This window comes from Aquarana catesbeiana, linkage group LG03 (assembly GCF_042186555.1).
Source record: "Aquarana catesbeiana isolate 2022-GZ linkage group LG03, ASM4218655v1, whole genome shotgun sequence".
In the NCBI taxonomy this organism is placed as follows: Eukaryota; Metazoa; Chordata; class Amphibia; order Anura; family Ranidae; genus Aquarana; species Aquarana catesbeiana.
The window spans coordinates 734075238-734101517 of record NC_133326.1 but is presented as its reverse complement, the minus strand read 5'-3'; the positions used below and the strand labels follow the sequence as shown (position 1 = coordinate 734101517).

At 42.9% G+C, this 26280-nt stretch overlaps 1 protein-coding gene across 1 annotated transcript in view; it reads left to right on the top strand.

The window, feature by feature from the left end:
- Nucleotides 1–26280, top strand: part of LOC141133844 (NACHT, LRR and PYD domains-containing protein 3-like) — a 133767-nt gene that overhangs the window by 96847 nt on the left and 10640 nt on the right. The window contains exons 10-11 of the mRNA XM_073623421.1: nt 16742–16918; nt 22122–22199. Coding sequence (XP_073479522.1) covers nt 16742–16918; nt 22122–22158 — 214 coding nt within the window. The 3' untranslated portion in view covers nt 22159–22199. The remainder of the gene's footprint in view (nt 1–16741; nt 16919–22121; nt 22200–26280) is intronic.

Sequence of the window (26280 nt, the reverse complement as noted above, 5' to 3'; positions counted from 1 at the left end):
CAGGCTCCCATAATAATTTCCTACAGAAAGAATGGCCATATGATGACGTTCTAGCCATGCACTTTTACCAAGATGGGAAAATCATACCTCTTGAAAAACTCATAGAATTATCCAAAACTTCAACATTTTCCTTTTGGACTTACAGGCAAATCAGACATTTCCTGGAATCTCACATCAATCAAACTCAAGTGCTTAAACAGCTCACTCAGTTTGAAACCATGTGTCACCGTAAAACTCCACAAAGACATCTCATCTCTCTCCTGTATTCACTACTTAATGACCCCTTAACACCTACTACTTCACCTTCTCAGAACTCATGGAACAGGGATCTTCCGACACCTTTAACTAGCGAGGAATGGAATACGGTCCATGAGTACATACATAAGGGCTCATTGAATGTCACTACACAAGAGAATGGGTATAAGATAGCTACCAGATGGTATAGAACCCCCTCAAGACTCCACAAATTTAAATCCTCTATCCCCAACATCTGTTGGCGATGCGGAGCGGAAGTGGGCACTATGCTACATATATGGTGGGATTGCGCAATTATCCAACCTTTTTGGAAGGAGGTTCATAATTTAATAGCACAAATCACCACATTTACTCTAGATTTTACCCCAGCCCAATATCTTCTGCACCACACTTCATTATCCAAGCGTAACTACTTTAAATCCCTAGCGATGCATCTGGTGAATGCTGCCAGACTATGTGTCCCAAAACACTGGCAATCGACATCTGCACCATCAATCAGTGAATGGTTTGCAAGAATCTCCAAAACGAAAGACATGGAAGAGCTTATTCATGTTTCTCAGGATAGGACGCAGAAGTTCACGACTACATGGTCTTGTTGGATACACTTCACGACCACCGAAGGATATCGTCAATATCTGCCAAGAGTGTCCACACAAACATAATCGCGTATAATCAGGAGGGCACTCCTGTTGGTGCCTTCCCTGTAGATTCTGGAGGGGCGGATTCGGTCACTCCCTGGAGTCGTCCCCTACTAGTTTCTCTTATCTCACCTCCAAACATCACTCTTCCTATTCCCTTTTTTCTTTCTTTCTTACACACCTCACTTTTTTCTTCCCCCTTCCCCCCTACCCCTTCTACCCTTTCTCTTCCCCTTCCCTCCTCTCCTCCCTCTTTTTGACTATTCTATCTTCCCTTCCCTTGATTAGCAACTCTTACACAGTTGTCCTACGCATAGTAGGCCCTAAGATGAAGGCACCCTCTCGTCATTCTTGAAACCTCGAGACACTCAACATTTGTGCCCGGTGGGGTCACGACACTCCCTAAACCCTTACCCGGGACTGGCACGGTGCCCGACTCTCCCCCTTGTACTCACCAAGAGATGATGTGAGTGGAGAGAGTCCTGTACTGGATAACAACACCCTATTAAGAGGTTTCATGTTTTTACCCCCAACATTACTAAAAATCCTTCTCCAGATCAACCTCCTTTTAGCATTTTGTTGGAAAATGTATGTATTCAATATTGTTTTCTCTTTATGCCACGAGATGATTGTGCAAGTTGCTATGTACGATTTCTGTATGTGTTATATATTTTATATACAATAAAATCTTTATGGAAAAAAAAAAAAAAGATCATATATGCCGATGCATGGAGACAGGGGTGGACATTAGAGATGGATTGCCTCTATGCTTCGGCATATATTTTTATTTACTTTTCTTGGCAGAGATTTCTTAATCACATTGATCAATGTGAATGGAGGAAATGGTGCATGTATGCCCATCATTAGAAGTGGGTTGATGCAGGGCGGTATTCTAATGGTGGGCATACCACCGATCGATCAATGTGAATGGAGAAATCTGTTAAGTTCTCTTTTTTCATTTAACCCACAGGCAGCATGAAAAAAAAGAACCTTTACAATATATGCCCAACAAGGACCAGCGACGTACTGGTATGTTGCTGGACATTGAGTTGCTATACCAGAATGATGCCTGCAGGTTTAGTTATCATCTTGGTATTGTTCTTTTCAGCCGGCAGTCGGCTTTCATGTAAATGCAATCCAAGTGGCTAATTAGCCGCTAGACTGCTTTTACAAGCAGTGGGAGGGCACGTCCGGTGTCCCCCCGTGCACGCGTGCAAAGATCAACGCAAGCATCGGTCTTGTGTCGTATGTAAACAGCAATTGCACCATGCATGTGAGGAATCACCATGAACTTCAGATCAAGGGCAGTAATTCTAGAAGTAGAGCTCCTCTGTAAAATCTAAAGTGGTAATCTGTAAAGGCTTTTAAAATGTATATAGTTTGTCGCCACTGCAATTTGCAACATCCACCATTTTAATCTGTAAGGCCTCTGATTTAAAAAAAATATATGATGTTGGGGGTTCAAAGTAATTTTCTAGCAAAAAAAAATATTTTCATGTAAACAAAAAGTGTCAGGACGTGGTGGTTCCAGTTGTTAGAAGAGTGGGTGATGTGTGGCATAAGCTTCTAATGTTGGGCATAAAATGCCAGGACAGTTCAACCCCCCTCAAATGAGCCATTTTTGGAAAGTAGACACCCCAAACTATTTGATGAGAGGCATTTTGAGTCCATGGAATATTTTATATTTTGCCACAAGTTTCAGGAAAATTAAAATTTTCATTGTCACCAAATTATATATTGCTCACACGTGCCATAGGAATATGTGAAATTACACCCCAAAATACAATGCTGCTTCTCCTGAGTACGGGGATATCACATGTATGAGATGTTTTGGGAGCCTAGCCATGTACAGGACCCCGAAAACCAATCACCGCCTTCAGGATTTCTAAGGGCGTAAAATTGGGATTTTACTCCTCACTACTTATCACAGTTTCAGAGGCCCTGAAATGTCAAGATAGCAAAATGACCCCAGTTTGGAAATTAGACACCAAAAAGGAAAATTTAAATTTTTTCCATTTTCAAAACTTTGTGACAAAAAGCGAGATCTGCAAAATACACAACATGCCTCTCAGCTATCCAAAACTGTGATAGGTAGCAAGGAGTGAAATCTAAAATTTAAGCCCTTAGAAAGCCTGAAGGCGGTGATTGGTTTTCGGGGTCCTGTACGTGGCTAGGCTCCCAAAAAGTCTCACACGTGATATTCCCGTACTCGGGAGAAGCAGCAGAATGTTTTTTTGGGGTGTAATTTCACATATACCCATGCCATGTGTGAGCAATATATCATTTTAGTGACATATTTGTTTTGTCATTTTTCAATCACTTGTGACAAAAAAATGAAATATTCAATGAGCTCAACATGCCTCTCAGCAACTTCCTTGGGGTGTCTACTTTCCAAAATGGTGTCATTTGGGGGGTTTGTATTGCCCTGCCATTTTAGCACCTCAAGAATGGAGTAGACATGTGCACACTGAAATATTTTGTTTTGGAATTTTGTTTTCGTCCGAAAAATAAATTTATTTAGTTACTCCCGAAATTCGTTTTTATTTATTTTGTTTTTCGTTAAAAATTGCATTCGTCTGAAAATCAAAATTAATTAAGGTCGAATCTGTCATTGAAGGCTTATAGTGTCTGTCAAATGTTCAAAGAAGATTTGACGGAGCAGCTAAACTGTACGACGCCGTATAGTTTAGGGCTCCGTCGAATCTTCTTAGAACTTTTGACAGACACCATAAGCCAAAGATTCGACGTTTGTATGTTTTTCGCTGCTTTGTTGAATCTTCGTTGCTCATGTTGAATGTATATAGTTCAACAGAAAATGGACTGGTGATAATGATCACTGATCAGACAGGTAACAAGATAGTGTATATAGAATCTATATAGAATCTCAATCTATAATATAGAATCTATAATAATAAATCCCCCCCACAACACGGGCAGCCTCTGAGGCTATCACAACACTAGCAACACTAGTATCACTATCAAGTTCACAACACTAACACAATAGCAGCAGATTATTATAAAAAAGTTAAGTTGAACTGTGGCTTGCTTCACTATTGTTCTGCTGCTGTGCTTATGCTTAATTGCTAAATAATTCAGGTTCTTTGACAAATGGACCAGTTAAGATTGACTGACTTCTGAAATGATTCAGTGTATGTGTCTTTCTCTGCTAGCAAATCGTAAGTGAAAGTAAGTTGGCTGTACGTGTGTACTTAGTTCTAGCTATTTTACTGCTCCTCCTCTTTGGTTACAATCGGCCAATAACATTCATCATCATCTTTATTTTTATTTTACTTCCCCCACCCAATTCCAGCAACGATCTTTTCTCTCTATGTCAAATCTTTTCTCTCTATGTAGAATAATCTTGGACTAATAGAGCTAAGGTTAGGCACATTCGACCACAGGTTCGATGGACACAGATTGTTATTGTCCGCATCATGTTGAATGTCCTATCTATATCGAACTGTTGTCACAACGAAAATGAAAATAAAGCATTTGTTTATGTTGGATCTTCCTTTTTTCGGATTCTGCACTTTCGTTATCGTTTGTTAAAACGATAACGAAAATACCTGAAATTCGGACGAAAATGCATTCGGACGAAAACGAATGCACATGTCTAGAAATGAGGCAGTCATAAACTAAAAGCTGCGTAAATTCCAGTAAATGTACCATAGTTTGTAGATGCTATAACTTTTGTGCAAACCAATAAATATACCCTTATTGATTTTTTTTACCTGAGACATGTGGCTGAATACATCTTGGCCTAAATGTATGACTAAAATTTAGTTTATTGGATTTTTTTTTAAAAACATAAAGTAGAAAATGCACACAACGAAAAACAAAATTGCCCATGGGACTTTTAAAGAGCACACCTCAGGTAAAATGTATAAATGATTTATGTAACACACATTTAAAAACCACATGTAATACAGACAAGAGAAAATATATTAGCTATCAACATATTGGTAAATTTTACATTCATGTAATAAACCTTTCCATGAGACCTGGATATGTCATAAAGATGACTGTCAGTAGTCTGGAATAGCTTTGCTAGGTCTCAACGTGCTTCATGAAAGGAGTCTCGCTTCTTCTGAAGAAGCACAGATAGATGCAATTGATGAAAAACTCCTGTCCTACTGGCGTGGAATAGATGACTCTTTGTGAAGTAGTTGAAAGATAGATCTATATAGGTGGGTATGCTATCCTAAACTTATAAAAGAAACTTCAAAATAGAACGTCCATAAAAGTAGATGGATAAATGCATAAAATGCCAACCATGCCACCAAGCTTCCCCCGGGGGCTGTGTGAGGACGGGGAGATGGAAACCAGTGGGAAGCCACAAGAAACTGGAACCTGGGTGAAGGATGTAAATCCCACAAAGAAAATACCCACACCCTGAGAGGGAAACAAACTTGGCAACTGGTGGCCAGTAGCTTGCTTACAGTGCAGCCTGCCAAGCTACCGGCCACCAGTTGCTAAGTTTGTTTCCCTCTCAGGGTGTGGGTATTTTCTTTGTGGGATTTACATCCAATTTTGTTTGGGTACAGTATTGCACGACCGTGCAATTACCAGTTAAAACAGCGTAGTAACAAATTGTAAAAAGTGCTCTGGTCATTATGTGGGTAAAACCTTCCGAGCTGAAGTGGTTAAGGTAAAAAAACCTTCATCCTTTACATCCTCTGTAATAATTCCTGTAACATCCTAGTATATGATCTATATCTATGGAGATGATATCTGTGTAGCGCCCTGGGGCTTAGTCAGGGATGCTCCTCACAAATTTACTTGCCAGGAGTAGTTACCCTGGTCAATTGTTAGAGATCCATTGATTTTTCCCTAAGTTTGGCCTTGTTGCACTTTTCTCTTCTACCGCCAGGTGGCCGGGTACTTGGTGGTACTAGATACGAGAAGGGCAATCCAAGGTCAGATTATGGGTATATGGGGTATCTCAGCCAATTGGCAGGGGTTTTCTTGAATCCCTTGGCCTGCTGGGAGAGCCTATATATTCTGGTGAGGTCAAATTATCTATGTTCTTTGCCAACCGGACGGCTGTCTGGGTGGACATGTGTCATGTGCTCTGGGCTGCTAGGCCGGAGATTGAGCCTATCCTGGGGGGAATCTGGCTGCTAGGCTGTGTGACGCCTATCCATAAATAGGAGATCAGTGCAGGGTTGGGATTGCGGCTTGCAGTCCAACCAGAAAGGATGGCTCTGTGAGCCAGAGAACCTGTCATGGTTGGAGGTAGAAGGGACCAAACACCTTATTACCAGGGAGTAACTGAAGCAATAACCAGAGCAACATTCTCAATGAACAGGCACAGTGCAGAATCGGGAAACTTCAGGTGGTGATTAAGTCAGGGACCCAACCAGCGGAGGAGACGCTTGCAGAGCAGCCTTGTGAGTCAAGCCAGGGACCAAGCAGGCCAGTGGGGTGAAGCTTGAGCAGTATCTGGATTGCCAAGCTAGGGACCCAGCAGGGAAGCGTGGGTGACGCTTGAGAGAGATACCACCGCAGATATTGGAGGAGCTCAAGGGATTCAGAGTCAGTGAATCAGAGGGTCTAGTGAAAGACCAGGAGCTCAGTGTTGAAGAACTACAAGAGGTAGTTGTAGTGAAGCTGAAGCAACGGTTACGTCTGAGTTAGGAACTGTTAAATTGTCCTGTTGTCATAGGAGACAGCACTCCTGCATTGGCAGATGTGTCTCCTTGCTGGGGCTTTTCCCTGCACAGCTGTCCTCCTATTGAAGTCTCGGAGTCTGCCAATTGAATCTGCAACTACTTAAGGGTGTCCTGGCCCTAATCCTCTTTACCCCAAAAATACAAAAAGGACTGTTAAGAGAAATAAAACCTCTTTTACATTTAAGAAGTGTCTGATGTCCAATAACTTTGTCCACCTTGCACCCACTATGCCTCCCAACCCACCACACACAGAAGGATGTCAGGTATCTTTGGCCTGGGAAGTTCTCATTAGTCTGGACAAGCCCAGAGACCTTGCTACATGTGATTGCTGGAGACACTAAAGAATGGGGGATGGAAGAATAAAGTGCTTTATTGTGAAGTGTCCCCCATGTGAATGTAGAATCCCATTGTAAATAAGAAATATACACCAATATAGTACTTGTATCTCTAATATATCCCAGAAGTCTCAGCACTAAAGGCTGTAAATGTATTTCCACCCGTCCCCGTCCCCTACATTCTCTATAAGGGATCCGATTCCGACCACAATCCGGTGATCTTCAATGGGAACTCCTGATTGGTGGACTTTAGGAAGGTGATGGAATATTGGGGTCACTGGGGGATCCACCATCAGAAATTCTGCTGTTTTATTTCATAAACCCCCCAGATGCTTTCCTTTATCAATTTCAGAAGCCCCTGTATGAGGCACTGTGTGAGGTCCTGCTTAATAACCGGGTACATAAGGGGGTGACTGAGCTGTCACAGTGCCCCCTCTTTATACTGTGTAGACATAAGAACTACAACAGCTTCACAATTATCAGCTTTCCTAATAACAAGATCTTTCCTCTGTATAACATTCTGTATATCCTGATATTCCGCTCTAGTGATGTTATGTTACTTTTCACTAAATGGGAATAATTCCTCATATTCATCTTATAATATAATATCATGTGTCTGGATTTGTCTCTGCAGGTTGAATGCATGTGGTGTGACTTCCTCCGGATGTGATGATCTCAGATCCATTCTTATTAAAAATCGATCCCTCACCAGACTGTATTTATCATGGAATAATCTGGAAGACTCTGGAATAAAACTTCTATGTGAGGGGCTCAGACATCCTGGCTGTACTCTGCGGCACCTGAGGTGAGAATTATCTTATAAATTATATAATATTCTGCAGGATTCTGGTATAAATCTTCTATATGAGGGATCCAGACATGTCACCTAGATGAAAGTTATACAAAGACAGACTTCTGATTGGCCGGTTACATTGGGTGTTCCCATCATAGTCCTTCAGGTCACTCGCTGTTATTGTCTTTCATCCCCTCTCCCCTCCACTGACTATCAGAGATCAGACTTTGGCTGGGCTCACAATGGAGTTCACAGCAGGTCACAGCAGGCGGTCCAGTGCGTCTCCATTCACCATTTTGGGTCCGATTGCAGCCCAAATTTTGGGCTAAATTCAGACCTGAAACAGACCAGAGGACACACAGGACTCCATATTTTCTTCATTCAGTGACCAATCATAGACAGATGGTCCTCAATTAGAATCCGGAAGGACAGAGCTAGTCTCTAGACCAGAAGTGACCCCAATAAATTCCCCCCATCCTTGTAGATATAAAATTGTCACCTCACTGAGCCTCAAAGAGAAGTCCTAGTCATTTCATCTACAAGCCCAGCAGGGGAGGAGGCCAATACAGTGAGAAGGCCCTGAACTGTCTGGCAGACATTGATTTATGTCAACGATCAGAGGAATCTATTTTGTCTCTCATACAAAATAAAATATTAGTTGCAGAGAGATGGAAATAATTCCTCCTGATTGTACACATGTTGGGGTACATGTACATATAACATTGCATGTGTAGTGAGGATAAAATCCAGGAGAAACTCCCAGAATGGTTCTATGGAGTCTGATCACACCAGACAAGCACTGATTGGATTTGTTGGGATCAGACTGACATGCCAGTGTTAAAAATCCAATCCTCATCCATCAGAACCATTCATGACCCATGTAGCTCTGGTTCCTTCAGAACACCGGACCGGCTTGTGGGCTGGGCAGGGAACACCCCCCCCCCAGGATTGATTGGCTGATGGCTAAACTCCACCGACATCCATAAATTGAGGATCCTGAGATATGGACGGGGTGATTCCCATGGTGCCGGTCTAACCGGTGAATAGTCTATGTTCCTGACATGTTCCTGTCACAGGATAATCCTCAGAAAAAGTTTATTTCTGTTTTATTCTCACAGCCAGACTGTGTCTGTCCTTTTGTTTTTGTTGTATTTTCTGTCATTCTTTATCTTTGTACATATTTTATACACTAAATAACAAACTAGTGTAGCTCTGCTCTATATTACACAGAGAGCCAACCTACCTGTAGGCAGAGGTAAGTGTTACCACAACCCCAGTGTTACTATACGGCTGTGTAACTATGTAACAAACCACCTAACCACCTGATCCTGATACTTCCAAATAATAATTACACAACAACAATTATAATACAAAACAAATGCTACATACAATATATGTCTGCTACTACCACATGTAAATATATAAATATAGCACTCGCAAAAAAACATAAGTGAAAGAACACAACAAAGTATAATAAACAAAACAAAGTCCAAATAAAGTGACTAAAGATGCTCCAATCCAAAGTGAAGAAAGTGCAAAATGCTTCAGAGATATTCAGGTGTACAACAACCCCTTATGTGTCCCCACTCACCAAATCAGAACGACCCTCAGCTTTCCAGTCTGATGGGTCACTTTAGGCTTGGTATTGATATCCAGGAATGGTGGGTAGGTGTCAAAACATCAGATCAAAGATTCCTTAATTGAGTTGCTCAGCGGAACAAACAGGTACCCAAAAGTAAAAAAGAATGGAACTGATAGTGAAGTACCATTACAAAATGTATTTTTGCACAAGGGAGTGGGTACTTACAACAAGTAAGATCAAAAAAAGCCTCAAACATGGAGCTGTATCTGTAAAAAACGCCATCCCTGGCGTGCGTTCCACGGGACCGGAAGTGATGTCAGAAATACCGGAAATTGCATCAATGTTTCGCACTCTCACAGGGCGTCATCTAGGACATGATTTCTGGCTAACTGCACCATCTTTAAATAGAGGGCAGAGGAGAACCTCCTCTGTAAAAACCAATCAAATTTGCATTAGGGCCATTTTGTTGGTGGGGTAAAAACGTTGCTCCTGTGGACAGAACATAATCCACAGGAGACACAAGCCATATTAATGGTTTGATAAAATCAAACAAATACTTCCAATAAATTATTTAACGTCAATTCTGGCAAAACAGTGGAATCAGTGACATACAATCACTTTTAATTCAACAATACTCTATTAAAAACAGACATAATGAAAATGAAAATAATAATGAATATAAAAAAAAAAATGGAAATTAAAATAAAATTAAATGAAAATAAAAATAAAAATGAAAATGAAAATAATAAAAAATAAATAATAAAAATAAAATGAAAATAAAAAATAAAATAAAAATAAAGTCAAATGAAAAATAATCAATATGAAAATGAAAACAAAAATGAATATAAAAATATATAATCAAAATAAAAATAAAAAATAAATCAAAATGAAAATAAATAAATGTAAATTAAGTGTGACAATATGAAGACAAAAAAAAATAATAAAAATGTATGAAGAACTCTCCTAATGCCCCGTACACACGGTCGGATTTTCTGATGGAAAATGTCCGATCAGAGCGTGTTGTCGGAAATTCCGACCGTGTGTGGGCTCCATCAGACATTTTCCATCGGATTTTCCGACACACAAAGTTGGAGAGCAGGAGATAAAATTTTCCGACAAAAAAATCCGTTGTCGGAAATTCAGATCGTGTGTACACAAATCCGACAGACAAAGTGCCACGCATGCTCAGAATAAATAAAGAGATGAAAGCTATTGGCCACTACCCCGTTTATAGTCCCAATGTACGTGTTTTACGTCACCGCATTTAGAACGATCGGATTTTCCGACAACTTTGTGCGACCGTGTGTAGACAAAACAAGTTTGAGCCAACATCCGTCGGAAAAAATCCTAGGATTTTGTTGTCGGAATGTCCGAACAAAGTCCGACCGTGTTTACGCCCTATAACTCCTAATGCTCTGGTGGTCCTCCCCACGTACTGTAGCCCACATGGACAGGACAAAAGGTACGTGACGTGTGTAGTGCCACACGTGATGAACTTATTGATTTTGAAGGACTCACCAGAGGAATAGGCTGTGAATTTGGTTGTTTTTCTCACCCTATGTTTAGATGTTTTACACATTACACATCTCCCACAGCTGAAAAAACCCACCTGATCCAAATAAGTACATTGCTTTTTCGGGGGATCAACAACATTGGGTGCCAATTTCAACCATAAAAGTAGGGGGCTTGGTATAAATAAATTGAGATTTACTGGGTAGAGTTTTGGCTAAATTGTTATCCTTTAACAAAAGATGCCAATATTTACTAATGATTTGTTCCACTTGTCTATGTTGACGAGTATAACCTGTCATAAAGGCAATACCAAAGTCTCTCTCAACCTCCTTTCTTTTAAACAGATCGTCACAATTCAACCTTCTAACTGTTGCTAAAGTCTTGTTCAACTTACATGGGGTATAACCCTTTTCCACAAATCTGTCAAACAAAACTTTAGCCTGCATGTCAAAATCCTCAATTATGGCACAATTGCGCCTGACTCTCAAGAACTGACTTTTAGGAATTGCACTGAGCCATCGAGGATGATGGCAACTTCCCAATGGGATGTAACCATTATTTTCCGCTTCCTTGAAATAGGTTTTAGTGGACAGTTGTTGGTTATCTTTAAAGATGACCAGATCTAGGAAGTTGATACTGTAATTGTCAGAAGTTGCTGAGAAGGATATTCCATATCTGTTCTCACCAATCTCCGACAAGAACTGTAAAAACAACTCATTTAATCCTGCCCAAATGATAATGATATTGTTAATGTAAAGTTTGTCAAACTTAAGCTGAGGTATATTGCCACTAAAAATTGCATCTTTCTTCCAGTGACTCAAGAACAAATTATCCACTGAAGGGGCCCCCATAGCTACCCCTCTTTTCTGCCTATAGTACTACTTATCATGCCAAAAAAAGTTATGACTCATAGCCAAATCAAGGGCATGAACAAGAAATTCCTTTTGTTTGTTTTTCATTTTTGTATTGTTCAAAGCCCATACCACAGCTTCAATGGCGTGTTTCTGTTGAATGTTAGTATACAAAGAATAACAATCAATGCTGACCAATATATGACCTTCATCGACCTCCACCTCCTGTAAAAGTTCCATGAGATGTCTACTATCATTTAAATAGGCTGGACAACTCTGTGCCAACAGCTGCAGGAAACAATCCAAATATTCACTGATTCTGGCAAATAGAGAGTCCACCCCACTGACGATAGGTCTACCGGGTGGCTTGACCGGATTCTTATGGATTTTTGGTAGTTGATAGATCACTGGTACTCGCGGAGCATCGGGCACCAGGTATCTAGCCTCTTTTTTGGTGACGATACCCTCATCTTGAGCATTCTTAACCAGACATCTCAGCTTAGCTTTGAATTTATTGGTGGGGTTACCCCCAAATTTTTCATATGTTTCAGCATCATGGACAAGTCTGTTAAGTTCTGCTAGATAGTCAGATTTGTTGAGGATAACAAGACCCCCCCTTGTCTGCACTTCTAATGACAATCTGTTTATTTTTCTCTAGGGATTTGATGCCCCTTTCAATATCTGTTTTCAGCCTACTAGGTTTAATAGACAGACCCTCCAAGTCCTGTAGGACAAGAGATCCAAAAACCTCTAAAAAAAAAGGCTATTGCGATTTCTAGGATTAAACACTGAGCTATTTCTCAAATTGGTATGACTATATGCAGGTGATTCCTGTCCCATTTGAGGTGTAACTCTACTAAAAGGTTTCTTAATATTTACTTTCCTCATAAATATCTGAAAATCAATAAAAATATCAAACTTATAAGGATCCTTATCAGGGGCAAATTTAAGTCCCAACTCTAAAACTTTTAACTCATCCAAAGTGACATCACTTAAATTGATAACCCTGCATTAGGTCTCTCTCTTTCATTTTCCTTTTGCCTCCTCTGCAGCCTCTCTGTGTGCTACGCCTGGTTCTCCCCATACGGTCGGGGGGGGTACCATGGGATACCGAAGTTTCCACTCTCCTCCTCCATTCCCCTGAGGATATTGACCTCTCTGCCTCTCTCTGGGGTGTGTGGATCCCATCCCTCTCCCTGGGGGGTCACCATACCCCCTTTTTTGAAAATCCCCCCTATAATTGGCACCAGGATGTCCTCTCTGTGCTCTCAAAGGTGGTCCGCCTCTAGATTGGGGCAGATCCTAATTTGGGCTATTCCACCCTCAATGGTTGCCATAATCCTGCTGACTGTAAGCATCAGAGGCATATTATTCTTCCTGTTGTAGGGGTTCATACCTGTTAAATATGGGAACTCCATAAGAACTTTGATCAACCTGGGGTCCAGCATTGCTATTACCCTGTTCAAAAGACTGAGGAGTTGACCCATTATGAGAGGTAAAAGATGTTACAGGGATGGTATCTCTATCATCCGTTAAAGTCAAAGGTGTGACCTCTTTAGTTAGTGTGGCATCCTGCCATTTATAAACCTTATTGGCTCTAAAATCATTGGAATCTCTCACATATTTTTTCATTTTTTTCTTTTGGGTTTCTTTGTCAACTTCACCAACAAAATCCCGTAGGTGTTTAATTTTTTCTTTAAATTCCACTGACCCTTCAAAAGGTGTTATTTTAGCCTTAACGGCATTGATATTAGCCTCTAGATTTTTTAATTTCTTTATCTTTATGTGAGATTAAAATTTCTAGTAATTTTCTTTTGGTATGATTGAAAAAAGAGTACCACTCATCCTCTAATTCCTTACCAATCATACCGTCATTTGGAACCACATCCCATCTTAGTCGCCTGGGGGTTATGCCATCCTTAACATATTTGGTTAAAGTGAACACATCCCACCAGGTCCTAATTTGCTTATCCAAAGCATTTTCGCTGGAAATCACAACCATATATCGTGTGCAAGAAACATCCAGAACTTCCAGTATATGACATTCGGCCAGAAGGAAGCACCGGGTCGCTAAAAACTTGGCACCGTAATCACCTCCTGCCTCTCACGGAAGCAGTCAGGATTACCGCACAAGAGGAGCTGCCATCCACATCCACTGTTGTACACAGACCATTAACCAGACTTCGGCCTGGACCTTCAGCTACTGAAGAAGAAGAAGAGGAGATGGAGATAAGCTGGCTGTGGCCATCTGAAGTGGATCTTTCATTCCAAGCAGGGGGAGAGCATGGTGGAATTCTTAGACCGGAGGCTCCTGAATTTATACCCAAAAGTAGATCAAGAGAAGATCCAGAGGTGTCTAAAGTTTTTCTACCAGAAACAGATTTAGGAGATCTAAGTGCTGATTCCGATTCTGAGTTACAAGAAAAAGATGGAGTTGAGGAACATACCAACTTGCCTGAGACGCCAAAAGCACAGAGGACCAAAAGAGTTATTCGTCCCCCAAAGAGACTAACTTATGAGACATTGAGCGAGTGTTCTGAAGGAACTAAATTTACTGCCAGGAGAAATTCTGAAAGGCTTCATACTCTTGCTTTTGACTGGCTGTGAGTGTACAGGACCTGTCGGTTTTATGTAACCGCATAGAAACAAAAATGTGTAGCAGAAACAAATTCTTACATCTCTTTGGGGACCAAAGAGTCCAAGCAGGGGGAGTGTGTAGAGGTCACATTTTTGCTATATAAATTTAAGTTATGTTATAGCTTAGTATCTGGCGCCATCTAGCGACCAAAATTGTGTATGGACTTGATTTTATTTTTTCTTTCTGGCTAATGTGAGAAGATTATAGGAAGTGACTATTTTGTTTATGTTTCTACATTAACTTGACCTACCCACAATGCCTATGACCTCCCATGAGCACCAAGGAACAGAACTGCATTGTGGGAAGGCTATAAAAGAACTCGGCGCTGCCATCTTAGCTCTCTTGGAAATGCATGGCCAGCCTGGGAGGATCTGTGTGAGGTCTACAGCGAGGCGCAGCCTACCTCCACGGAAGAGCGATCCTGTGACACATCAGTGAGCTGGACTGAGAAGGAGCCAGAGAAGCCTGTCGGAGCCATCTGAGAGTCCTGGAGCGTCATGTTGAGTGGAGCGGAGCAGTGTCGGCCAGCCAGAAACAGGACCCTGTACACCATAGCAGAATTTCCTACATCACAGACCTGGTTGGGTGAGAAGGCTGCTGCCCAAAAATTTCCTTGACGCACTTTTTCACACCTGCCTTTATAATACAGAGTTGCTGGGACCTGTAGTCCCACAAAGGAAATTTAAAGGATTAGACTGAGTTCAAAATAGGCCTCAAGCCTGTATCTCATTGCAATTCTGGTACTGTGTTATTGGCATCAGAGGTAGTTGCAGTACTGCTGCACCATAACATTGATTCAATATTCAGCTTGCTTTGACTGGGAGTTGTTAACCATTGGATTACAATTCACTTTACTTATAGCTAGCAGAAGAAAGAAGAAAAGGACTGTCTCGTAAAACACAAGGCTTTGTGTTTCATTGCCCTATTAAAGTTACTAAAATATAAAGTAATGGGAGCTCCCTAGGGATTGTATTATACTTTATTAAATTAGCATTCGCTTTCTTTACAGTTACAAAGCGTGCAAAGGATGGGACAGTGCCCATAGTGAAATCAGTTCACTCTGTCATTTATCCCATTTCCTTGACACATTGCTAGTAAGTTAATTTAAACACTTTACAGTTGTGTAATACCTTTGTGAGTTAAATCTGTTGGCTGTCACACTACGTTGGTCTGACAGTACAACTGTTGTAATCTTTACTTTAAAGCAAATACAGTAAACAAAGTTCTTGTTTAAGTATTTCTGTGTGGAGTGTTGTTTTCCTTTGTATTATTGACCATGTGGATGCTGGAGATTAAAGGTAAAGATAAAAAAAAAGTATATTATAGCGTATATTGTGAAATTGTCTTTAGGTTTTCACCGCACACTACATTACACCACAGCTGTGTCAAGGGGACTGAGAGAAATCAAGGGGGTATAGAAGCAGAGTACAGGCCCAATTAAAATACCAGCAGCTCCTTCGGGGGTCAGTGCTACATTATGAATGTAAAAAAAAATAACTAGTTACAAGTAATTGATGCCACAACTCCAGTGCTGTAAACTGAATGTATCTAGTTGGATATATAAGAGGAAAGTCCATATATCTGTGATCAAACTTCCTCAATGATGGCGCCCCCTCCAGTGTGTCACTACAAAATGAAGTGTGTTCAGAGTCCTCCACCTCCGTGCTGATGAAATGCCCCCTCAGGCATTGGCCCCATATACAATAGAGGTGTCATGTGCTTGTCCCCCCTCTGGGGGGCTCAATGGGCCCGGGGGACTTCCCACAAGATCAGCTGTCACAAGTGTGGGGTCCCTTTAAGGGATTTGGTCCCTCCTGATTGGATGGATATAGAACACCAAATAAAACAAAAATGTAACCAATAGTGAAGTACGTCCTTCAAAACAATTGTCTCTTTATGTACAATAAATGCACTGACAACAAACAATATGTCAGCATATCCAGCACCCAATTGGGCAGTAGATAATATCACTCACCAGAACCACTTCCTGTTTCAGTTCCAGGCAGGAAATGACATCACCCAGCTCCGCCCAAGGGCTGACTCTCCAATGATTGGTTGATCTGCTGACATATTATCATTACTTGTCAGTGCATTTAGCAATCCTCATGGATTTTGCTGCACGGAGACGCATGTGAAGTAGAAATCCCATTATTTCCTATGTGGCCGGTTCCCATCGATGTGCCACAGTTTAGTGTAAAAGGGGATCTATATGGAGCCATTCACACCTCCAATGTGTGCGTTACCACGTACGCTGCAATGTACCTGCAACAGTGTAACTCCACATTAAGACTTTTCAGGTGGGTGACAACTTACCTCCATTTCACAGGGGAGGTCCACCCAATATTCCATCCATATGTCCCAACATTTCATTTTCTAAGACCCCGCCCGCTGATTATTCATTGGATGTGTCTACTTCTGTCCCTCCCTGGAAGAACATTTCACCTCTTTCCTGCTTCTCCCTCCAGGGTTATGTTCTGTAAAGGGACATTATGGTGCTGTGATGATCTTTGCTCCGTTATCTCCACAAACCAAAATCTGACCTATCTGCAGATAACATTGGATGATGATGAGACGATGTCGGAGTCAGAAGTGAGTGGACGTTGTGAGGTCCTCCGGAATGCCAGCTTCTCTGTGGATAGAGGGTAAGATCTGTTATATTGGAAGTAACACACTAATATATAATATTATACAATACAATAATACAATAATATATTAATACTAAGTCTTAAGCCTCGTACACACGCTTAGATTTTCGGACGACCGAACGTCCATTTTTTGTGGCATGCGAGTCTCATGTCAAGAGTCAACAGGTTACTCACAATATGAAAATTTTCAGACAACAGAATACAACGTCAGAAGTGAAGTAATGTGTTGAATAGTTTTGTATGTATTCTTTTGTTTCTGAGCATGCAAAGTCTTGCTCTTACGATTTTTTTCACATGAAAACCGTACTAATGAAAAGAAAATCGGACGTTGAGTTCTCATCCAACAAAAATGTTATAGTCTGCACATCCAGCTTTTGTCTGGCGAAAAAAGAGAAATCGGCTGTTGAAAGCACCGTACTAATGATCCGAAAATCGTCAGTCGTACAAAGTTTTTCATCCGATTTTTTGTTTCATGTGTATGGGCCTTTAGAATGTGAATAGTAAAATGTAGACAACATTGGATGGGGATGAGATGATGGAAGTTGTTGGGAGGTCTTCTGACTCTCGGGCTGCACTGTAATGAAAATGGATTGACGGGTGACAAACATCCTATACAATTTCTGTAGAACACATTGGAGGTCTCTGTACATATAAAGATAATGAGTAAGGATGAGCCGAACACCCTCCAGTTTGGTTGGCACCAGAACATGCGAACAGGCAAAAAATTTGGACGAACACAGGAACACCGTTAAAGTCTATGGGGCATGAACATGAACAATCAAAAGTGCTAATTTTAAAGGCTTATATGCAAGTTATTGTCATAAAAAGGGTTTGGGGACCCGGGTCCTGCCCCAGGGGACATGTATCAATGCAAAAAGTTTTAAAAACTGACACTTTTTCGGGAGCAGTGATTTTTTTAATGCTTAAAGTGAAACAATAAAAATGAAATATTCTTTTATATATTGTGCCTGGGGGGTGTCTACAGTATGCCTGTAAACTGGCACATTTTTCCCGTGTTTAGAACAGCCTCAGAGCAAAATGATATTTCTAAAGGAAAAAAGTAATTTAAAACTGATCATGGCTGTAATGAATTGTCGGTCCCGGCAATATAGATGAAACTCATTGAAAAAAACGGTATGGGTTCCCCCCAGCCCAGAACCAGGCCCTTTGGGTCTGGTATGAATATTAAGGAGAACCCCGCACCAAAAATTAAAAAAGAAATTGCATGGAGGTCCCCCAAAATCCATACCAGGCCATTCAGGTTTGGTATGGATTTTAAGGGGAACCCTGCGCCAAAATTTAAAATAAAAATGGTGTAGGGGTCCCCCCAAAATTCATACCAGACCCTTATCTGAGCACATAACCTGGCAGTCTGCAGGAAAAGAGGGGGGACAAGAGAGTGCCCCCCTCCTGAACCATACCAGGCCACATGCCCTCAATGTGGGGAGGATGCTTTGGGGTCCCCAAATTGATGGGGACAAGGGCCTCATCCCCACAACCCTTGCCCATGGCTGATGGGGGGTCTGTGGGAGGGGGGCTTATCAGAATCAGGAAGCCCCCTTTAACAAGGAGACCCCCAGATCCCGGCCTCCCCCCATGTGAATTGGTAATGGGTACATTGTACCCCTACCATTTCACAAAAAAAGTGTCAAAAATAGTAAAAAAGACAGAAGAAACTTTGGAACAAGTCCTTTATTAAAAAAATAAAAAAATAAAAATGTCCCCTGATGTAGATCCATCTCACGCCGCCCAATGGACCAAAAAAAGAAAAAAAAAGCCGCAACAGCTCTGCCTCCATGGGAGGCTCCCGCTGAGTGACGCTTCTTCCCGGTGACAGCTGTTATATAGCTGAGGGCAAGGTCACCTGGTGATGTAAACGGATGACCCCGCCCTCCTCTGATGCCATGTGACATAAGAGGAAGGCAGGGTCGCCCATTTACGTCACCGAGTGGCCCTGCCCTCAGCTATATAACAGCTGTCACCGAGAAGAAGCATCACTCGGCAGGAGCCCCCATGGAGGCAGAGCTGTTGCGGCTTTTTTTTTTTTTTCAGATCGTCGGGCGGCGTGAGATGGATCTACATCTCTGGACCTTTTTATTTTTAATAAAGAACTTGTCTCAAAGTGTCTCCTGTCTTTTTTACTATTTTAGACACTTTTTTTGTGAAATGGTAGGGGTACAATGTACCCGATACCAATTCACATAGGGGAAGGCCAGGATCTGGGGGTCCCATTGTTAAAGGGGGCTTCCAGATTCCGTTAAGCCCCCGCCGCAGAAAACCACAACCACAGGGCAAGGGTTGTGGGGATTGAGGCCCTTGTCCCCATCAACATGGGGACAAGGTGCTTTGGGGACCCCAATGCATCCTCCCTATGTTGAGGGCATGTGGCCTGGTACGGTTCAGGAGAGGGGCGTTCTCTTGTCCCCCCTCTTTTCCTGCGGCCTGCCAGGTTGCGTGCTTGGATAAGGGTATGGTATAGATTTTGGGGAAACCCGTACGCCCTTTTATTTTTTTTAATTTTGGCGCAGGGTTCCCCTTAAAATCCATACCAGACTTGATTTTGGGGGGACCCCTAAGCTATTTTTTTTTAAATTTGGCATAGGGTTCTCCTTAATATCCATACCAGAAGGGTCTGGTATGAACTTTGGGGGGACCCCTATGCAATTTTTTTAATTCTTATGGTTCGGGGTTCCCCTTAATATTCATACCAGACCCCAGGGGCGGAAGTATAGGGGTCGCAAAAGTCGCCATTGCGACTGGGCCCCATGCTGCAGGGGGCCCGTAGGGGCCCGTGTGCCCCCCTCTCCCCGAGCGGTGGCTGCATATGGGACCGAGCTCCCTCATCCTCAGCCGATGCGTAAATCATTCGGCAGTACAGGAGCTCGGTCACAAAGTGAAAGTAAGTGAGACTGTCTAGCACACTGTGTGTTGTGCTCTCTGCCTCCCCCTACAGTGCAGTACCCGGCATGGAGAGTTTAAGGTACAGAGCTGCAGCTACAGATTTTTAAAAAGGCGATCTATATATGTTTGTATGCATGTGTGTGTGCTTATATGTGTGTGTCTGCATGTTTGGGTGTGTGCATGTGTGTGTGTGTTTTATATGTATGTGTGCGTTTATTTGTGTGCATGTGTATGTTTACATGTGTGTGCATGTGTGTGCATGTGTATAGAGTTATATGTGTGTGCGCATGTGTGTGCATGTGTATAGAGTTATATGTGTATGTGCATGTTTGTGTGTTTGCTCATGTGTGTGCGTTTATGTGTGTGCGTTTATGTGTGTGCATGTATTTATATGTATATGTGTGCATTTGCGTACGTGTGTTTACATGCGTGTATGTATACACAATACTTGTAATTCTGACCCCCTTTTTCTTTAGAGCCCTTTCACACTGGGGCGGTTTGCAGGCGCTATTGCGCTAATAATAGCGCCTGCAAACCGACCCGAAAGTGCCGCTTCTTTCATTCCAGTGTGAAAGCCCCGGGGGCTTTCACACTGGAGCGATGCGCTGGCAGGACGGGAAAAAAAGTCCTGCCAGCAGCATCTTCGGAGCAGTGAAGGAGCAGAGTGTATACCGCTCCTTTACCGCTCCTGCCTATTGAAATCAATGGGACGGCGCGGCTATACCGCCAGCAAAGCACCTCTGCAGAGGCGCTTTGCGGTGGTATTTAACCCTTTCTCGGCCGCTAGCGGGGGGGTAAAACCGCCCCGCTAGTGGCCGCATACGATGGTAAAACGCTGCTAATAATAGCGGCGTTTTACCTCCGATGCCGCCCCCACCCCAGTGTGAAAGGGCTCTTACGATCAGAACAGATTTTTTTAGGGTGGGTTCATAATACCAACAAGAAAATACCATTCCTCTGAAAAGCGATGCAGATCGCTTTTCAGAGGCATTTGACAGGCAGTGAAGAGGCAATATGTTGCATCTTGACTAAAATGTTGAAGAAATGTTGAGAAACACTGATACAGAGAAACTGATCTCTCCATTCTCCTCCTGCAGCTGCTGAAAGGAGATGAGAAGTGGGGGAAATGGAAAGATCAGTTCCTCTATATGCAGCCGCACCCACCATGCCTCCTATGCAGCTTCTTTCTGCTGCCCCGTATGCTCTCCAGGCCCCCTGTACTTTTTCCTGCCCCCCCCCCGCTCTCTCCTGACCCCTCCCCTTGTCCCCACAGCTCAGCAGAGTCCCCCCCTCCCCTCTCCTGCCAGCTGCTGTAGGGTATCTGCATGGAGAGTCAGCGCTCCATACCGATCACGGACTCAATCCATTCATAACTGAAACATAGTAAACTGTATTTACTATGCTTCAGTTTGCGAATAAAGGGGCAGCTCTATACAGAGCTATTCCTGTCCATTCATTCTGTGCAGCTGAGGCTGTGCTCTCAATCTCCTTTCTCGTTCTTAAAGGTGAAACATCAGAGGTCTGCTTAGACCCCTGATATCTCACCAAAGCCCCCCAACTCTTAAAAAAAAAAATTTATATTTTTTATAAAATAATATTGTAAAACAATAAATAAATGGTAGAAAAATACAATAACAATAAAAAAAACAGACGCCAGTGGCAGAACTACCAGGGTCACAAACATCACACTTGCGACTGGGCCTTGGCATTTATGCCATCGGCTCAGAGGGAAGGGCCCCAGCTGGGGGTCAGGGGGGCCCTTCATGATTTCTGGCACCGGGGCCCTGAAGGTTCTAGTTACGCTACTGCCAAACCCAATGGGCCTGGTAATGGACTGGACTCTCACTCATGGATTACCAGCATTTATATAGTGGGATTCTTGCCATTTCTGTCAATATTGTCAATGTAGTATTATGGTTGCCTACATGTTTGTGACTGTTGTCGAATTATGATTTTATGAATCTTTGTACGAATAAATTGTATTTTTTATATATAATTTTTTTTTTCATATTTTTCTATTAATTGCCCAGAAAATCCCACTTTAGAGGTTTCTTTTTGTTCTCATTTACATTTAAGGGATGTTGGCAATTGTACACGCAACCTTTGGGAGTCAATTCCTTTTCTAACAAATTTAGAACATGTTCTCTATCTAAGTCCGTCAGAAATGCCGACAGAAAAAGTCCGATGGGTCATACACATGGACGGATTATACGACCAAAAGCTCCCATCGGACTTTTTCTGTCGGAAAATCCGACCTTGTGTACGCGGCATAACACTCTCATTTTATTCTTCTTTGAAGGAATGAAGAATGCTGGGAAGTATCTATAGACAGATGAAGATAAGAAAATGGTCTGTGGGAGCTCCTCCCCCTCTTCAGGTAATACACGGATCCTGATATGAAGAGAATGTCCAGAATGGAATGATATCAGAGTAAAGTCATATGAAAGCTCAGCTTTTATTTTCTCTTTCTGATCCTTAAATATAGAATTCCAGTAATAGTAATCCTTGTGTTCTTTTCCTCTTCATTTCTGCTCAGTATTGCCCACTTCCTGTGTTGCTGTGTGACCGGTGCCCCTTCACAGCGCTGATCTGATAAGGGCACCCGCGTATGCGTGCCCCCATCTATTATACTACAAGCCTGTGGTGACACGCTGGCTGCACCGCACATATAGGTGCCCAAACATCAGATCACCGCTACAGCTCCGCCTCCGTTGTCATCTGATTGGAAATCCAGGGGTCTGAGCTCAAGCCCCACCTCTGCCCCGCCTCCTCTCTATGAGTGACAGTGGCCCCCGCACTTTTTAGAGATGCGTGTGGATTGGCTCCTGGATTCTGTTCTGTGACAACGGCACAAGGACCAAACATTACAACAAACTTGACATGTGAAGGACCTAACCCAGAGTCACTTAAACCACCCGTAAACATAAAATCTAACCCCTCCAAATCCCCCCACAAATAACGTGACAAGATTTTGGAGTAAATGGCCTTGACGGCCATTTTATTAACAATTACCATAAAATTAAATAAATAACATTTTAAATAACTCTTAACCAACTTTTTATGTGCTTTTTTGGGGTCTTCGAGGGGAACACCACTGGTCACTGCGACAAACTTCTTTTAACTTTAGGCCTCCGGTCGCAAGCCCTCCCGACTCAGAGATGGTACTCAACCTTCGCAGTGGCCTACCTTTTACCTCTTCCTGGTTAACCCCTCATTAACCGGAAGGTACCTGAGAACCCCACATCACAGATGGGTACTAACCATGTTATATACAAATAACATCCATCTTCTCTTCCTCCAAAGACCCAACCACTGCCACAGCACAAAAAGGGGTAAAACCTTACCCTTGCATGCACCTTCACACCCTCAGTCCTCGCTGTATGCCTTCCTGTAAACCTAGAGCCAAAATATCAGTTCCCACTTCATTAAGGTGCACCCCATCGCTCCTAAGATACCTCCATGTATCCACCTCCAACTCTCTATGACGTATGGCCACACCCCCGTTCCTGATCACAAACCTGCTCACTTCCTTGTTTACTTTCACTCGGGCCCTATCAACCTTTTTAGCTGACCAAGCCCACCGCCAAGACGTCCTGCCCACCATATCTGACCAAACAATGACCATCCTGGGGAAAGCCGCACGTAAACGTAAAAAGTCACATTTTACGTCCCGTATGAGATCCTGCATAAACCTGGCTCCCATGTCGTTCCCCCCAACATGTAGTACCAAAATGTTGGGTGCCCTGTCCAAATGGGAAAACCTGTGTACTTCCGAACGCACCCTGTTCCAAAGCATACCCGGTACCCGGATCCATCTGACCTGAGTGTCCTGTCTGGGGATGCCCAACTGCCTACCATTCGGCCAAACATCAGCTCGTCTGGCCCCCCAGTAAATGTATGAGTGACCCAGGATCCAAACTAGGCCAACCTCTCCACCTGTGAACAATAAAATGACAACACAAAACAGTAAGCTCCCCCATAAATAAAACACTAAAATAAAAGTCTGAAAAACCCATGTAAGACCTAATGTGGGCGAATAATGTGGGCGAATATAAAGCTTAAATCTGTCTGAGTCCCACCTACCAATACGCTTAACTGCTTCATAACTAAGACCAGCCCTGGAAGCCTCGGTGGCCGCCTCTATTCAGAAAGAATGGGAGGCGTAACTTTTTGTGTCGTCAAACATTTTCGAAATAAGGCTATGAATTGTAACCTTGACAAGGACGACCCATCGCTATGTATCAGAAACTAGCCTGTGAACCCAGGACGCATGTCCCGGAAAGATTCCGCCGCTCTTACCGAACAAAATGTGTGACTCTGTAATACGGAACACTTCAAGTCGCATGCCCTTACCAGTCTGATCAGTTTTTGACCGTCTTACCCACATTCTGACCGAATCCTGTGAATAATCCAGATCCCCCACCGGCAGCCCCCCCTTGAGACCGTTTCGAAGAGCCGACTAGCTCGCTTATCCGTAACGCCCCAAAGAAAACCAGTGCAAAGGCCGCGCAGAACAAACGGATTTTTAAAACAGCTTACCTGTAAAATCATTTTCTTTGAGAACATCACGGGACACAGAGCACCATAATAATGACTATGTGGGTTATACACTTACCTTCAGGTAATTGGACACTGGCAACCAATAGTAAGACGGTTCCTCCCATATAACCCTTCCTATACAGGAAGTGCCTCAGTTTTGTAGCAAGCAATGACGATCCCAAAAAAAGAGGGGAGGGACCTCTGTGTCCCGTGATGTACTCAAAGAAAAGGATTTTACAGGTAAGCTGTTTTAAAAATCTGTTTTTCTTTATCATACATCACGGGACACAGAGCACCATAATAATGACTATGTGGGATGTCCTAAACCAATGCAACTGAGGGGGGGGGCACATTATCCCTAAGCCTGACAGGCCTGAGATTCTAAAGCAGCCTGCAACACGCTGTGGCCAAAGACAGTCTAATTTTGAGATCTCACATCCACCTGGTAAAACCTGGTGAACGTATGAACTGAAGACCAAACGGCTGCTTTGCAAACCTGAGCCATAGACACCTGCTGGCGTACTGCCAAAGGATGCACTAACCCCTCTAGTGGAGTGTGCTCTCAAATCCCGGGGTGGAATCCTGCGCTTTAATCCATACGCCTGGACAATAGTCTGTCGAATCCACCTGGATATAGATGAACTTGTTGCTGGCTGTCCTTTTTTAGGACCCTCAGGCAAGACAAAAAGCAGTCAGTTTTCCGAAAAGGAGCTGACATTTCCAAGTAAACCTTTATCGCTCTCACCACATCCAGTGAGTGAAGCAACTTTTCCTCCCTAGTCTTAGGGTTTGGAAAAAAGGAAGGTAAAATGATATCCTGATTCAGATGAAATTTGGACACTACCTTCAGTAAAAAATCCGGACGAGGGTGCATGACCACCCTGTCCTGATGAAGAACCATAAAAGGTTCCTTGCAAGAAAGGGCGGCCAATTCTGACACCCTTCTAGCCGATGTTATAGCCACTAGGAAAACTGCCCTTGAGACAACAGGTCTGGGCAACAAGGGAGGACCAATGGTTCCCCTACTGCCAATTTCACAATTTCCGAGTACCATGATCTCCTGGGCCATGCTGGGGCCACTAAGATCACTGGCTTCTCTTCCTCCCATATTCTGCGTAGTAAGTGCAGCAGAATCTGGATTGGAGGAAAGGCATAAATCAGAGAATACTGATCCCAAGGAACCACCTGACTTGTCCCAGGCTTTTAGAATACTGTTCTGGAACACTCTGGAATGGAACTGTGCATATGGCACTGCGCTGAAAGATGACACCATTTTGCCCAGTAATCTCATGCACAGCTGAACAGAAGGGGCTAGTTCTTTTATCACCTTCTGTACCAGTTCCACTATAGAGGCTACCCTTAGGGGTGGAAGGAACACCTTTTCTTGGACGGTGTCCAAGACTAGACCCAAATACATCAAGGCTTGGGTCGGGCAAAGAGCTGATTTGTCCAAATTTAGTATCCAACCTAGGCGTTGTAAGACGCTCACTGTAGTTGACACATTTAGAATTAGTGCAGGGCGAGAGCATTACCTTAGCAGTAGATCATCCAGATATCCTATTATGGAAACTCCTTGAGATCTTAGGGAAGCCAACACTGGGGCTAGGACCTTTGTGAAGACCCTGGGGGCTGTGGCTAGACCGAAAGGTAACGCCACAAACTGGAAATGACTGCCCTCTACAGAGTAAAAACCTTTGGTGTGGCCCGAAGATCGCCACATGAAGGTACGCATCCTTGATATCTATGGATGCTAAAAAGTCTCCCTTTCTCAGGGACCTTATGACCAAGCAAACCGACTCCATGCGGAAGGAGCGGACGTCTACAAAGAAGTTGGGCCTTACTTCCCTATTTGGTTTCGGCACGGTAAATAGGTTTGAGTAAAACCCCTTGAATCTTTCTTCGTGTGGGACCTTTATGAT